Here is a 17,187-nt window from a genome sequence, read left to right on the forward strand (position 1 = left end):
ATTCCCATTTTTAACCCTTAATTTCCATTAATTTCAAGCCAAATCAGTGAAATAACGCCATAGGAACGAGTTTAGGGTCCAAAAACCTTATCTCTATAAAATCCCTCTTCAAATATCTCCCTAAAGCTCAAACCTGCATGAAAATGGTGAAGAATAACTCAAAAATCGTGAAGGAAATCTTTTATACCTTCTGACCCAGGCTTTTCGCACCTGCGGTCCTATTTCCGCTCATGCGGTACACACCACCATATCTGCGATTTTTACTTAAATCCCCAGATCCGCATCTGCGATGCAAAGCCCGCACATGCGCTATCGCAGGTGTGCTGATAACTACGGATTCTAGTTCATTTACACTCCTTTTTAGTTGATTAAAAATGTATACAAAATAGTCCCAAAGGCGTACATGTTGTACTTGTTTGTAGGGTTTGGTCAAAAAGGTGACAATTAGTCAAAACCAGCTCAAAAAGGAGTGAAACATGCACAAGTACCAAGAACAAGTAAAAGCACATCTGCAACAGGCCCACCATGGCCGCAAGCCATTTAGTGCGGTCCGCAGTGAGGAGATTCAGAGAGGTGCTCTTTTGGAGCCTAAGGCAATGCGGACCGCAGAGGAGTTCGTGTGGTCTCAGTGGCCTCTTTGCAGCCGCAACCCATTTTGTGCGGTCCGCAAAGATGGGGGTTCAGAGAGTTGGGAATTTGGAGATTAAGGCCAATGCGGTCCGCGGTCCTTTTTGTGCGGACCGCAGTTGAATCCACCGCGGCCGTGGTGCATTTTATGCGGCCCGCGGTGGCCAAATTCAGAGAATGATTAATTAAACCAAGAAGCCTCATTGCGGTCCACAGTGCATTTTATGCATACCGCAGTACCTCATCGGGGGTATTTTTGTCCCAAAAATTCGGCCTAGTATAAATACTTTCTTTTCACATTTTTAGGGTATTTTTTTAATCTAACTTTCAGCTGAGCACGTGAACGGTGGTTATTTACTATTTTGAGTAATTTTATAGTGGGTTTATCACTGAATCTTCAATTATTAGCTTGTAATCTAATTATATGGATTATTCTTCATCTATTTATCAGCTTTCTTTCATTATTATGAGTAGCTAGACCCATTAGTTAGGGTTGTGGCTCAACCCTAGTGTGGGTATTTGATGGGTCTTTTGATTTAAGGCTTAGATGTTTATGGGTAGTTGATATTTGGACTGATTTGTGTTTTTCATGTTGAATTAGTGGTTGAAAATACTAATTTGTGCCTATTTGACTTGGGATTCTTCTTGAGAAAGAGAGCTTGAGTTTAGGAAAATCAATCAAACAAGGAATTAGGGTGTAATCAAGAGATTGATAGCCCTAATTAAAGGGTTAAACCTTGAGATAGTAATACCCGACTTGAGATTATATTGCTTGCACAATTTTGACACCCAATTGGTCTTGAGAAAGTCAATTAGGGCAAAGTCACTCAAGCTACCGAGAGGTATAGAGTGAGTAATCCATGCATTGGCTATATCACAATCCCTAACATAACGTCTTTGCCTTAGGCTTTAGATCCCGTCAAGTATTCACCTAGGAGAAAGTCACTTCCCTAGTGCCTCTTTAACTATTTAGAACACCCTACAAACAATCATTCTTAATTTAATTTAGCTTATGATTAGCATAAATATTAGAAGTATCAAAAAACCAAAAATGATTGGAAGAGTAATTAAGAGCACTACACATCTCTAGTTTAGATAGGAATCCAATTCCCACTTCTAGCTCCCTGCGGATTCGATCCCGGCCATCTCAGATAAAAGCTTCTTCAACCGCTCTCGCCACTTTGTAGTGGTGTAGGGTTGGCACCGATCACTTTTTGGTATCGTTGCTGGGGGAGCTAACGGTTTTGGCTATCTATCTAAATAGTTTTGTGTATTGTTCTTCTTTCCTTCTGCATTACTAATTTGTGCGTGTCGCAAATTCAGGTACAAAATGGCAGCAAACAACGCACCTCTTGGAGATCTCCCACCGGGGGAGGAGGTAGATGACAATATTGATGATGAGGTTCCTATTGTACCTCAAGGGCAAAGGAGAGGCCGCCAGGACAATGATAATGTTCCAGACCCTCCCCCTCCACCTCCAAGAGTGGCTCCTTGAGTGCTTCCCAACCAAGGTTATGCAAGTGCAATTGTCACAACCCGGATCCGGGCGGGCAATTTTCAAATTACCAATTTGATGTTGACGTTGTTGGAGTAGCGAGGGTATTTCACGGGTTCTCCCCATCAGAATGCTTACAAACATCTCAATGGTTTTGTGGATACCTGTTGGGGGAGAAAGCAAACTAATGTGTCAGAGGATGCACTTCGGTTGAGATTATTCCCTTTCTCACTAAGAGGGAAGGCATTGGATTTGCTTGAACGACTTCCCAACCATTCCATCACTACTTGGGATGAGTTGGCTGATAAATTTATTGCAAAGTTCTTCTCGCCGGGGCACATGGCAGCATTGAGGGATAAGATCTTAGCTTTCAAGCAGGAGCCCACCGAACCATTACATGATATATGGGAGAGATACAGAATCATGGTAAAGGAATTCCCCAACAATGATATGACTGAGGCAATGATACAACAGACATTCTACCAGGGCATTAACACAACAAATTAATGCATAGTGAACCAACTTGCTGGGGGTAATTTCATGAAGCTGTCTTATGATGAGGCTTGTGACATTCTTTATGAGATGGCTGACACGTCCTCCGTTTGGCAAAGTAGAGCCAATGTGCCACAGGGTGACCCCATAGTCACTCACTTGCACAAAGAGCTACATGATCATGGGCAGGCAATATCAGAGCTGACAACAACAATGAACCAGCTAGCAAAGGCACAGTTACAGTAGGTTCAAAATCCACCCCAAGTAAATGCTATGGAGGATGTCAACATGCTAGTGAACAAAAGAAGACAAAGAGGTCAACAGAACTAAGGGAGTTTGGATCAATATGACAATGATTGTGGTGGATTCCAAGATGATGGTTATGATGGGCAGAATTAAGAAGTGCAATATGTGAACAATTATCAGGGCCAAATGGGCAATTCTTCCAACCAACAACAATGGAGACCCCAAGGCAATTGGGGCAATCAACAACAATAAGTGAAAAATAATTGGGGGAACAACAACCAAAATTTCGATTGGGGCAATCAGAACAATAATAAGAACAATCAGGGTAATTGGATTGGCAACAACAACAACTAGGGTGGTAACAACACTCATGGTGGTTGGAACAATGGCAATCAAGGAAATCGGGGGCAAGGCTTCCAAAGGCCCCCAATGTATCAACAACTGAACACTCCACCCCCATTTCCATCCCAAGGTCCTAGTTCTTCCAACAATGAAATTGGGAGAATTGAAATGATGTTTGAACAGATGATGAAAAAGAATGCGGACTCTAATGCTCAGTTGGCCTCCCACAATACTTCAATCAGAAACTTGGAGGTTCAATTAGGCCAAATCTCACAATCCTTGAATACTCGCCCTAAGGGGGCTCTACCAAGTGATACGGTAGTAAACCCGAAAGGTGGGAACAATTCCGGGCATGTAATGGTAGTAACTACAAGAAGTTGATGGGGTGGTGATGCAAATGCCTCCAAATAAAAAGAAATTTTGAGTGATGAAGTTGAGTTGCAAGAAGATGAGATTCCTTTGGTGGTTGAGAATGTGATTGATGAGAACGTAAATGAGGAAGTGAGGATTGATATCCAAGATGCCGAGGTGGAAACTCAGAATGGCATGAACCCATCCAGGGAACACGTAATAGACATTCCAAAACCATTCTACCTAAAGCCAAGGCTCCTTTGCCAAGGCCACCTCCACCTTATCCTCAAAGGCTCGCGAAGCAGAAAAATGAGAATCAGTTTAAGAAATTTATTGACATAATGAAGAGCTTATCCATTAATGTGCCTTTGGTGGAGGCTCTAGAGAAACTGTCGGGTTATGCTAAATTCATGAAGGACTTGGTGATAAAGAAAAGATCTATGGATTGTGAAACTATCAAGATGACTCACCAAGTTAGTGCAATAGTGCACTCAATGGCCCCGAAGCTAGAAGATCCCGGTGCTTTCACCATTCCTTGCACCATTAGGAGTGCGGACTTTGCAAAAGCTCTATATGATTTAGGGGCAAGTATCAACTTGATGCCTTACTCAATTTTCAAGACTTTGGGTATTGGGACACCGAGGCCGACTTCCATGAGATTGCAAAGGGCGGATAGAACTATGAAGAGACCATTGGGTATTATTGATGATGTTCTTGTCCGGGTGGACAAATTTATCTTGCCTGCTAATTTTGTGATCTTGGATTGTGAGGTAGATTATGAGGTTCCAATCATTTTGGGAAGACCATTTCTTGCTAATGGGAAGGCCTTAGTTGATGTGGAAGCAGGGGAGCTCACCTTCCAGGTGGGTGATGAGAAAGTGGTATTTCATGTGTGCACGTCAATGAAGCAACCCAACAGTTCTGAAGTGTGCTCTTTTGTGGACCTTGTCACGGCAATGATAGTTGATGATACTAGTGCAATGATCAATGTGGAGGACCCTCTAGAGGCAGTATTGTTGAATCTTGATGTAAATGAGGATGAAGGCCGAGTGGAGTGTGTGAATGCTTTGAAGGGAATGTGCTCTTACTCTTATGAGCCTAGGAAACTCTCTTTGGATCTTGAGAATCGGAAGACTCCACCAACAAAACCTTCAATCGAGGATCCTCTGGTGTTGGAGTTGAAGTTGTTGCCTCCACACTTCACGTATGAGTTCTTAGGCCCTAGTTTAACTTTGTCAGTTATTCTTTCCTCTTGTCTTACTAACATGCAGGTTGATGCCACATTGGCGGTGCTCCAAAAGTGGAAGAAGGCAATTGGATGGACCTTAGCTGATATTCGGGGGATAAGCCCCGCATTCTGTATGCACAAGATTATTCTGTAAGATGATGCAAAGCCCTCCTTGGAACATCAAAGGAGGTTGAACGAGGCAATGCAAGAAGTTGTGAAAAAGGAGGCGATCAAGTGGTTAGATGTTGGGGTTGTGTACCCCATCTCTGATAGCTCTTGGACTTCACCGGTGCAGTGTGTGCCGAAAAAGGGTGGTATGACCATGGTTGCAAATTCGTATAATGAGTTGATTCTAACAAGGACTGTCACCGGGTGGAGGGTGTGCATGGACTACTGCAAGTTGAATAAAGTGACCTGCAAGGATCACTTTCCATTGCCTTTTCTTGATCAGATGTTAGACCGACTTGCTAGGCATGCCTTCTACTATTTCTTGGATGGGTATTATGGGTACAACCAAATTTTGATTGCTCCGGAAGATCAGGAGAATACCACCTTCACTTGTCCATATGGCAACTTTGCCTTTTTTAGGATGTCGTTTGGGTTGTGTAATGCACCGACTATATTTCAGCAGTGTATGATGGCCATTTTCACCGATATGGTGGAAGATATTTTGGAGGTGTTCATGGATGAATTTAGTGGTGTGGGTGATTTGTTTGATGAATGTTTGAAAAATCTTGATAGAGTTTTGGCCCGTTGTGAAGAAACCAATCTTGTTATTAATTGGGAGAAATGCCACTTCATGGTTGAGGAGGGTATAGTTCTTGGGCATAAAATTTCAAAGCATGACATAGAGGTAGACAAAGCAAAAATTTATGTGATTTCAAGGCTCCCTCCCCCTACTTCAGTCAAGGGAGTTAGAAGTTTTCTTGGGCATGCGGGGTTCTACCAGAGATTTATCAAAGACTTTTCGATGGTAGTAAATCCCTCATACAAGTTATTGGAAAAAGATGCCAAGTTCGTGTTCGATGAGAGATGTATGCAAGCTTTTGAACTTCTCAAGCACAAGTTGACCACCACTCTTATTATTACCGCACCTAATTGGAGCTTGCCTTTCAAGCTTATGTGTGATGCGAGTGATGTTGCGGTTGGGGCGGTCTTGGGTCAAAGAGTGAACAAAATGTTTCATCTGGTGTACTATGCGAGCAAGACAATGAATGATGCTCAAGTGAACTACACAGTGACTGAGAAAGAGCTTTTGGCTATTGTGTTCGCGATGGAGAAATTTTGGCCGTATCTCATGGGTGCCAAGGTCATAGTTCTTACCGATCATGCCGCACTCCGGTACTTGATGACGAAGAAGGATTCCAAAGCTAGACTGATGTGATGGGTCTTGTTACTTCAAGAGTTTGATTTGGAGATTGTGGACCGGAAGGGTAATTAAAACCAAGTGGCGGACCACTTGTCCCTCTTAGAGGATGAGGGGAGGCCTCGTGATGGCCTAGAGATCAATGATTCATTTCCCAATGAGCAACTCCTTTTTGTGTCGGTAAATGGTATGCCATGGTTTGCGAATGTTGCCAATTTCCTTGTGACTGGTATAATCCCGTATGAGCTCTCTTCTAACCAAAGAAAGAAGCTCAAACGGGATAGTTTGGACTTCTATTGGGATGATCTGTATGTTCAAGATCTGCACGGATGGTGTGATCCGAAGTTGTGTCCCGGAGGAGGAGCAATTGAGTATCTTAGAGGCTTGTCATTCCTCTCCCTATGGTGGCCATCATGGCTGGGTGAGGACGGCTTCAAAAGTTCTTAGATGTAGGTTTTATTGGCCAACTTTGTACGAAGATGCAAGTGAACTTGTGAAGAGATGCGACGAATGTCAAAGAGGGGGTGAAATTTTGAAGAAAGATAAGATGCCTCTCAATACCATTCTTGAAGTTGATATTTTTGATGTATAGGGCATTGATTTTATGAGCCTGTTTGTTAGCTCGTGTGGGAACACATACATTCTTGTGGCGGTTGACTATGTTTCAAAGTGGGTTGAAGTCGTGGCTTTACCCAACAATGAGGCTCGGAGTGTTGTTGCATTTATCAAGAAGAGAATTTTTACTAGGTTTGGCACTCCTCGTGCAATCATAAGTGATGGGGGTTCTCATTTTTGTAATAGAGCTTTTGACACTTTGCTTGCAAAGTATGGTGTCAATCACAAAGTTTCTACTCCTTATCATCCTCAGGCGAGTGGCCAAGTTGAAGTCTCAAATAGGGAAATCAAGAGTATATTGTCAAAGACGGTCAATGCAAATAGGACCGATTGGTCAACGAAGTTGGATGATGCTTTATGGGCTTATACGACTGCTTACAAGACTTTGATTGGTATCTCTCCGTATAGATTGGTATTTGGGAAAGCTTGCCATCTACCAGTTGAGTTAGAGCACAAGTTCATGTGGGCTTTGAGGAAGCTGAATCTTGAATGGGATATGGCAGCAAATCTTCATGTGGAACAGCTTAATGAACTTGATAAATTCTGATTCCATGCCTACTCCAGTTCGTCATTGTACAAGGACAAGATGAAGTACCTTTATGATAAATATGCTTGTGGCAAGGAGTTCAAAGTGGGTGATTTGGTTCTCTTGTTCAATTCTCGTTTACGTCTATTTCCGGGAAAGCTTAAGTCAAAATGGAGTGGACCTATTGAAGTGGTATTTGTGACTCCATTTGGTACACTTGACTTGAAGAACAAAAATGGGGAGGTTTTCAGAGTTAATGGGCACAGGGTCAAGCACTACGTGGGCAAAATGACAACCACGTGGTGGCACTGCTCCATCTAAAGTGATTTGATGGTAACCTGCGTCGTGCCGCGACGTTAAATCAGGCGCTTCTTAGGAGGCAACCCATGTGTTTTTCTTTTTGTTTTTCTTTGATTTTCTTTGTAGTATAGGATTTGCTTTTGGACTAACTGGTTGTGAGATGTGTGTAGGATTTGTTTGATGCAGTGCAGGACTAAGTTGGGAAAATGTGCACTTTCTGAAGTTTGCACTGCGGCCGCATTGCATTTCTTGCGACCACAAAGGCCTTAGTGCGGGGCAACATTTCAATGCGGTCCACAGAGTTGATGGGTAAAGATTGGGATTCTTTGAAGTTTGCCACCACGACAGCAATGCATTTTGTGCGGTCTGCGGTGGACCATTGCGGCCACATAGCATTTCTTGTTGTCCGCAGTGGACGTCTCCCTAGTGCTTCTAACTTATGAGTATTGCGGTCCGTGGTTCCATTTTGTGTGGTCCGCGCTGGGTAGGTGAAGTGGGATCCAGGTCCTTTTTCTATAAATAGGACTTGAGTCCTTCATTTAAAACTTTTCGCTCTTCTGTGCTCTATATAGAAAAATACTGTTCATCCACGCCCTAGCTGCATGAATTCAATCACTCACTCTCATTCATCTATGTTGCATCCTGTTACTGGTATTTTTTAATCTTCCCTTAGTCTTTAATTGTGTTTATTTTCTTCTAATTGATTAGTTATACGTCTTCTTCTTCCCTTTCTATTTAAAGTTTTAGCTTAGGGTTACATAATGGGCTTAGATTAGGATTAATTAGTTAAATACAATGATTAACTACCTAGGGGGTTCATAATTTTTGTGTATTTAGGCTTAAAATGAGCAAAATCTAAAACCCTAGGTTGGTATTACTGTTATGGCTGATTGCGGTCCGTGGTGGATTTATTGCGGTCCGCGTTACTTCTCCGCAGTCCGCAATGCCATTTTGTGCGGACTGCGGTGGTGAAAATTCAGAAAGTTGAGAATTGAGGACCGCGACCGTGGTGGATTTTGTGCGGTTCGCGGTGCCATAATGTGGACCGCGGTATCATTTTGTGCGGTCTACTGTGACTTTTATCAGAGAGTGGGTAGTCTGACCCCCACCTCAATGCGGTCTGCGGTGGTCCCTTTGCGGACGCACTACATTTTGTGCGGACCGCAGTCTACTGTCTGCAGCTAATTGCTTATGTTTCCTGCAATTACGTCTTTCATTGATTCTTCTGATACTAACAAGCTTCAATGTTCCTTGCAGATAATGGTGAAATCACGAGGCAAAAGTGATAAACAGAAAGGCAAAGCAGAGTCTTCCCAGGGTAGGGGACGAGGCATGATCAGATTGACCCCACAAGTTCGGCAGGCAATCAAAGATACTAGAAAATCAATAAGGGCTGCGGATAGAGCTGCTTACCATTCGGGAAGTGAGTATGTGCCCTCCCAGGAGGCATCTGAATCAGTTTCCGTGCCAGAGTATGTTCCTGACTGGCCGGAAAGGCAAAGATTGAGAGATACACCTCCGGGCTCTCCTACTGCCCAAATGTCAGTGCAAATTTCTTCTGAGTCATATGAGGGCTCAGCTGCGGGCAGTGACAGTGCCTCTTCTACCTCACCTACAACTTCAATACTCGGTGAGGATCCCATAGAAGAAGAAGGGGGGATTAGCCCCAAGTAGGAGGGGTGGAGAGAACTAGAAAATTGGAAGCTTGGCAATATAGGTTTTTCAGTGAAGTGGCGTACCATAAGTTCTGAGAATGGTGGCCCGAGAGGAAGTTAATACCTGAACGGAGATTCATTGACAAGGATCTTCTGCCTATAACCCAAATGTGTAGAGGCAATTCAGAGAGAGGCCGGGCTGGGTTTATTTCATAGGCAATGTTGAGGATGCAAATGAGAACTTGGTGAAGGAGTTTTACACTAATGTTGCCCACATCAAAAAGGCACTATAGTGACCAAGGTGCAAAATTTGAAAGTTAAGTTTGATGGAAAAACAATCAATGACTACCTAGTCTTCTCAGAGGAGGATTAGACTTTATACTTAGAAAAGGTAGCATTGGGGGAGGATACCTGTACGTGGTTAGCAGAGTACTTGGAAATCCCAGGTACCACCCCAGCATGGTTGATAGCGGGGGTCAAAAATTTGAGGAGAACCCTAAACTTCGAGGCAAAAGGGTGGGAGACATTTGTGTGCAGCAGGCTAGACCCCACCACCCACGAGAACTCTCTTCCTATCTCCTGGGCTATTCTGGTGGCATCTATCATGGAGGGGTACCCGATCAACATCGGGAATGTTATGTCCAGGGTGATTACACTGGTGGTGAACGAAGGTGATAGATCCTACCTCTTCCCAAATTTCCTGACAATGTACTTTGATTATCAGGATGTAGAAAAAGGGAGATTTGATGTGAAGGTGAAGCTGAAGAAACCTTTTAACTGGTACAGCCTACAGGGTGATAACAACCCCAAAGGCAAAGATCCGAAAGGCAAATCCACTGCTTCTACTAGCCAGTCTGAAGAGCCAGTAGTAGTAGTAGCTCCTACTCAGCCTCATTTAGCTACCCCAAATATGGCCCCAGGTCCCTCTACCGCCTCTGCCCCAGATATTCCCTCCTCTTTAGCCTACCCATTGACTTCCCACCATCTAAACCAGACCCTTACTAGTATCAACAACTGGATGCAGGCAGCCACTTTTAAGTTGTCTGTACTTTCTAGCTCGGTGGTAGCCCAGTCAGTGCCCCCTCATCCGGAGGTCCCATAGTCAGTGGAGGACACTCTCAAGGAGCTTCTAGAAAACTAGAAGAAGCTCTTGGAGAACCAGCAATTAATCTTGGATGCTGTAAGTTCTCATAGAAAAGCATTGAAGGAGTTGACCAAAGAAACAAAGAAATTGAGAAAGACTCGGGCATCCAAGGAGTCGGTGAAAGAGTTGACGGTGGAGGTGGAGAAATTGAAAGCTGATCACTTGCCTTTGGACCTTTTATTGCATGGCCTAGCTCCAGCAGCCCAGCCTGAGCTGGAGCAGGAGACAGAGAGGCCAACAAAGAGGAAGAGGGTGATTCCCTGTGCTGATGATGCTATAATAGAGTTGGAGGAGCCGTAGGGAGGTTCTTCTAGCCAGCCTCAAGAACCAGTGCAGGCCCCAGGATGTAGTGCAGGCCTAGGTCCCAGTGGAGACAGAGGTTACAGAGTTCTAGTCATAGGTTCCCGAGCAGTCCGAGGACCCAGGGACCCAGGCTTATGATCCCATGTAGACAGAGGGCCAAAAGGGAGTTTCTCTTTACTCTCTATCTTTAATTGATCTTATTTTGGTTAGTTAGCATTGAGGACAATGCTAGCTCTCATTTGAGGGGGAAGGTCCTATTTTGATGACATTGGGTTGTATATATGACATTACTTTTTTTTTATTATGCTTTCTTTTTTACTTTTGGTATGTACATAATTTTACCGTTTTAGTTCACTTTTCATACTTTGCAACTTTGGTCTGTATATAAAGTTACTTTCTGATGTATATATTCATTCCCCCTTATTTATATTCATCTAAATCCCCTCTTGTACATATTCATTCTACTTTCCGTATTTTCTCTTTCATAGCTTATTTCATTTTGATAGCTTCTTATTTTGAGTTTTGCGTTCAATAAACCTTTGGTTTTCTTAATGCCACGGTTCTTTTCAAAGGTGGAATTTGTGTGAACCGGGTGGCTCTTCCCGATGATGGATGGCATGACAACCTTATTAAGGGTTTGAGTCTGTTTTCTTTTGCTTTTGTGTAAGTAATAGCTAGTGAGTAAGGGTGACTCAAGCAAAGCTTCACTTGGGCCTAACACATTTGCCTTTGATCCTATGGTCAAAAACAAATTGTTGTGTATAGGTGAGTTGGCCGATAATCATCAAGTGATTTTTCGGAACCATTCGTGTTGATCAAATCTTATCTAAGGTTCTTGTGGCCCCCCGACTCTGTCTCTTTAGAAATCTTATAGCTTGTGTGATGAGAATTTGAATTGCAAGTCCAAGTCCCGAGCCATTAGTCTAGAACTTGCCCTGAATGTTTGTCTAGGCAAAATTCTAAGTGTAGTTTTACTTGAGATGTGATTATAGGCTCTCCTTGATCTGAATTATGTCTTGAAAACTTCCATAGTCTACCAATGATAATATCTCTAGTCAACCCTTTTGAGCTATAGATCTTTTTCTTTCAAAAAGCCTTTACCCATTCTAAAAATACCCTCTCTTGGCACCCGATCTTTCCTTAGTACAAGGCAAAAACATAATTTTGAGGGGAGAGAGATGAGGAATGCAACAAAGTGGTAAAAGGTACAAAATGAAGAAAAGGAAAGGCAATGAAAATAAAGAAAATCAAAAAGTCAAAAATAATGATCAATGTAGAAGAAAATGAAGGGATTTAATAAATGTAAAGAGATGAAAGGTGTGGAAAGTTGAGAAAGGAGAAAAAGGTTTGAAATGAACAAGAAAGAGTGATAGTATGTCTCTCTAACCCCTAAGAAAGAATCTAATGACTTAAAAAGTCAAGAAAATGTGTGCCACAATGAAGCAAATGAAGTGCTTAAGGGAAAATGGAACCTACTTAGACCAAATATTTCCTACTCTGAACCAAAAGCCTTCACTATATCTCCATAAAAGCCCTATATAATCTTGAGTTGAATGAAGCTTACATTAGTGGTGATTCACATAAGGGGTAAGGTTATGGTACTTAGAGCTGGACTTGTGACCTTTCTTTGCGAGAGATGAGTGTGTTTCCACTATCCTCGTTCTGAGTGTTACAATCTAAAAGTGAGGTTTACTTAGGAAGAGTTGAGGATGTATTTTTGGGTTCCAAAATGGCCAAAGTAGTAGAAAGAGTTTCCTTGATGGGTTGAGTCAATTCTTGATGCTCTTGTGTCGCACTAAAACCATGGTTCTTAAAAGGTCAAATGTTGTTAACGATTCATTTGAATTGAGGGCAATTGTTAGTCCCAATTGATGCTAGATGAGGTCACTTTAGGTCAGCTGAATTTTTTTGGATTTACTCTTAAGAGGTGGTTCTTATTTTGTTTGCTTGAGGACAAGCAAAAGCTTAAGTTTGGGGGAGTTGATAACTACGGATTCTAGTTTATTTTACACTCCTTTTTACTTGAGTTTTGATTAAAAATGTATATAAAATAGTCCCAAAGGCTTACATGTTGTACTTGTTTGTAGGGTTTTGTCAAAAAGGTGACAATTAATCAAAACCAGCTCAAAAAGAAGTGAAACATGCACAAGTACCAAGAACAAATAAAAGCACAGCTGCAACAGGCCTACCGCGGCCGCAAGCCATTTAGTGTGGTCCGCAGTAAGGAGATTCAAAGAGGTGCACTTATGGAGCCTAAGGCAATTCGGACCGCGGAGGAGTTCGTGCGGTCGCAGTGGCCTCTTTGTGGGCGCAACCCATTTTGTACAGTCCGCAAAGATGTGGGTTCAAAGAGTTGGGAGTTTGGAGATTAAGGCCAATGCGGTCCGCGATTCTTTTTGTGCGGACTGCAATTGAAGCCACTGCGGCTGTGGTGCATTTTATGCGGCCCACGGTGGCCAGATTCAGAGAATTAAACCAAGAAGCCTCATTGCGGTCTGCAGTGCATTTTATGCGGACCGCAGTACCTCATCGGGGGTATTTTTGTCCAGAAAATTCAACCTAGTATAAATACTTTCTTTTCACATTTTTAGGGTGTCTTTTGTAATCTAACTTTCAGCTGAGCACGTGAACAGTGGTTATTGACTATTTTGAGTAATTTTATAATGGGTTTATCATTAAATCTTCAATTATTAGCTTGTAATCAAATTATATGGATTATTCTTCATTTATTTATCAGCTTTCTTTCATTATTATGAGTAGCTAGACCCATTAGCTAGGGTTGTGGCTTAACCCTAGTGTGGGTATTTGATGGGTCTTTTGATTTAAGGCTTAGACGTTTATGGGTAGTTGATATTTGGACTGATTTGTGTTGTCCATGTTGAATTAGTGGTTGAAAATACTAATTTGTGCCTATTTGACTTGGGTTCTTCTTGAGAAAGAGAGCTTGAGTCTAGGAAAATCAGTCCAACAAGGAATTGGGGTGTAATCAAGAGATTGATAGCCCCAACTAAAGGGTTAAACCTAGATATATTAATACCCGATTTGAGCCTATATTGCTTGCACAATTTTGACACCCAATTGGTCTTGAGAAAGTCAATTAGGGCAAAGTCACTCAAGCTACCGAGAGGTATAGAGTGAGTAATTCCGTGAATTGGCTATATCACAATCCCCAACATAACGTCTTTGCCTTATGCTTTAGATCCCGTCAAGTATTCACCTAGGAGAAAGTCACTTTCCTAGTGCCTCTTTAACTATTTAGAACACCCTACAAGCAATCATTCTTAGTTTAATTTAGCTTATCATTAGCATAAATATTAGAAGTATTAAAAAACCAAAGATGATTAGAAGAGTAATTAAGAGCACTACGCATCTCTAGTTTATATAGGAATCCAATTCCCACTTCTAGCTCCCTGTGGATTAGATCCCGACCATCTCGGGTAAAAGCTGCTTCGACCGCTCTTGCCACTTTGTAGTAGTGTAGGGTTGACACCGATCATGCGCTCCCTTAGCCGCTTCTGCGGTTCTAGCTAATCTTCCTCTTGGCCACATCTGTGGCTCCATCTCCGCTTCTGCGAGTCCACACCTGTGGTCCCCTAGCCGCAGGTGTGGTTATGACAGCAATGGGAAAACTTTAGCTGCCAAAAACCAACTGAAATCACTCCGAGGCCCCGGGACCTCAACCAAAAGCATAAACAAGTCATATATCACTATTAAAACTTATACCAATCTTCAAAATACCTCAAACAACATCAAATCAACCAAAACATATCGGATTCAAGCCTAAGGTTCCAAAAATCTTCCGAATTACGCTTTTGATCAAAAAGTCTATCAAACCACGTCCAAATGACTTGAAATTTTGTACACAGATCTCAAATGACACCGCGGACCTACTGCAATTCTCAGAATTCCATTCCGACTCCTATATCAAAATCTCACCTATCAACCGGAAAATGCCAAAATTCCAACTTCGCCAATTCAAGCCTAAATCTACTCCGAACCTCCAAAACACATTCCGATCACGCTCCTAAGTCCCAAATCATCTCCCAAAGCTATCCGAACCATCAGAATTCACATCCAAGCCCTGTTTCACATAAGTCAATATCCAGTTGGCTTTTCTAACTTAAGCTCACTCAAAAGAGACTAAATATCTCAAACCTCATCAAAACCCTTCCGAACCCGAGCCAACCAACCCGATAACACATAATACCGATAAACACAACAATAAGAAGTAGAAATGGAGGGAAATAGAGTGGTAACTCATGAGACACCTACAACCCTAATACTCGACCTTCACAGCTTCTTATCAAGGGCCATGTCCTCGGAAATCTGAAGCCTCGTCATGTCCTGCCTGATCACCTCTCCCCAATACTTCTTAGATTGCCCTTTACCTCTTCTCGTTCCCTCCACAGCCAGCCATTCACACCTCCATACTGGAGCATCTGGGCTTCTCCCCTGAACAAGCCCGAACCATCCGAGCCTCCCTTCCCGCATCTTGTCATCAATGGGAGTCATGTGCACCTTCTCCCGAATATCATTATTATTAATATTATCCATCCTAGTGTGCCCACACATCCACCTCAACATCCTCATTTCTGCTACTTTCATCTTCTGGATATGTGAGCTCTTAACAGGCCAATACTTAGCCTCATACATTATGGACGGTCTAACCACTGCTTTATAGAATTTATCTTTGAGTATCGGTGGCATTATCTTGTCACACAGGACTCCAGATGTTAACCTCTACTTCATCCATTCCACCATAATACGGTGTGTGACATCCTCGTTGATCTCCCCCTCCCCCCCCCCCCATGGATAACTGACTCAAGGTACTTGAAGCTGCCTTTACTTGGGATGACTTGTGATTCAAGCCTCATATCCACGCCTAGTTCCCTCGGCTCAGTGTTGCACTTACACTCCTGGTATTCTGTCTTCGTTCTGTTCAGGTTGAAATCCTTAGACTCAAGAGCATGTCTCAAAACCTCCAATCTCTCATTAACACCGCCTCGAAACTGTATTTTAACATTAATTTGACTTCTAAAAAATAATGTCGATTATTTGATAGAATAAAATTCATTATTTCACTTGATCTATTTCTCAAACAAATTTTTTAAATATATTAATTATAATAATTCAAATATTAAAGTCCATTTTCTACAGATACAATTAATCAAAAAGTATTTGGACCTTCGTGTCTTGTTGGGATTTTACTAACGTGGTTAGGGGTAGATGTTATGCCATACTTGACAGATAGCTCAAAGGCAGAAAAATGAGCAATGGCCAAATATGTCTCGACTGAACTTAACATGACTGCTTTGCTGTAAGATCTACGGTATGATAGGTTAAATATTGAGAAATATTTTTTTCTTGTCAACTAATCTTAATTGTTCAAACTGATAAGTTTCTTCAACAACTAATAACATGTTTTGGCCAAGCTTTTGAAAGGCAAAAATTACTTTTAGGATTTGAGGTGTTTGGGCGATATTGTTTACTCGTAAAACGGTACAATTAAATTTGTTACGTGGTTAATAGACAAACAAACTGGTTTGATCCAAAAATGATAAATAAACTAGACTGAAAATAAGAATTAGCGACTAAAACCAAAGGAAATGACAAGTCTGGCTCCAGGAACAATACTTCTGAGGACAAAAGTAAGAACAAAAAGCGAGTAAAGTTATTTGATTTAGCTTAAGAATAGAATGTAGCATAATATTTGCCTAGAACTTCGTGTCCTTATAATGGCTGTTGAGCCTACTATTTATTGTTAGACCTAAGGAAATAAGATCCTAGGATTGAACCCCTCTTAAATGATATTGAAGGGGGTCATTGGTGAATATGTAATGGTATGCTATGAATGTAAATATTCTCTGAAACGGCTGCCCATTTAATACTAGTAAATATTCTTCAATAAATGCTTTCCGATAGAAAATATTTGATCTGCTCACATTGATTGTGCTCCATAGGGATCTATCTGATACCAATGGAAGTTGTTATTCCCGATATTGGTTATTACTCGATTTATCTTCTGCCCGTCTTCGGTTCCACGTGACGCACTACATTCGATCATTTAATATATGCTAATTTTACCCTATACAGATAGTCCCCCTACTTTCCGGTAGCACATCTTTGTACATCGGGAAGCTGTGAAGATTCCTTTCTTGGATGAAAATCTTCTAAAACCTTTGAAATATTCTATGATGCTTGCTAGTACGTGTCTTCTTGCATTTAATACCCCGAACATGTGTTGCCCCACGATTCAACAATGTTTTTGCCGGTTCTCGAGGTAATCATGACCACGATTTTTATCGTCTATATATAATGGGCTTAATGTCTCTTAGTCTATATTTTGATGATCTAATAAACTTTCTGTATAGAACCAGATAAAGGACCTAATACATGCCTGGTACAATCATTCAACAATGGACTCAAGATAATCTGGGCAGTGTGCCTTTGGAGTCACAAGAACCAGTTTAGGGACCCGATCCCTTGGTGTTTCCCTG

The 17,187-nt window shown here is 41.9% G+C and overlaps 1 protein-coding gene across 1 annotated transcript; it reads right to left on the reverse strand.

Annotated features, from left to right (window-relative positions):
* Nucleotides 1-14,980: 14,980 nt before the first annotated feature.
* LOC138877545 (uncharacterized) lies at nucleotides 14,981-15,343 on the reverse strand. The gene has a single exon (XM_070157161.1). The coding sequence runs from the start codon at nucleotides 15,341-15,343 to the stop codon at nucleotides 14,981-14,983; it is 363 nt and encodes a 120-aa protein (XP_070013262.1).
* Between the last annotated feature and the right edge of the window lie 1,844 nt (nucleotides 15,344-17,187).

This window comes from Nicotiana sylvestris, chromosome 9 (genome assembly GCF_000393655.2).
Source record: "Nicotiana sylvestris chromosome 9, ASM39365v2, whole genome shotgun sequence".
Taxonomy (NCBI): Eukaryota; Viridiplantae; Streptophyta; class Magnoliopsida; order Solanales; family Solanaceae; genus Nicotiana; species Nicotiana sylvestris.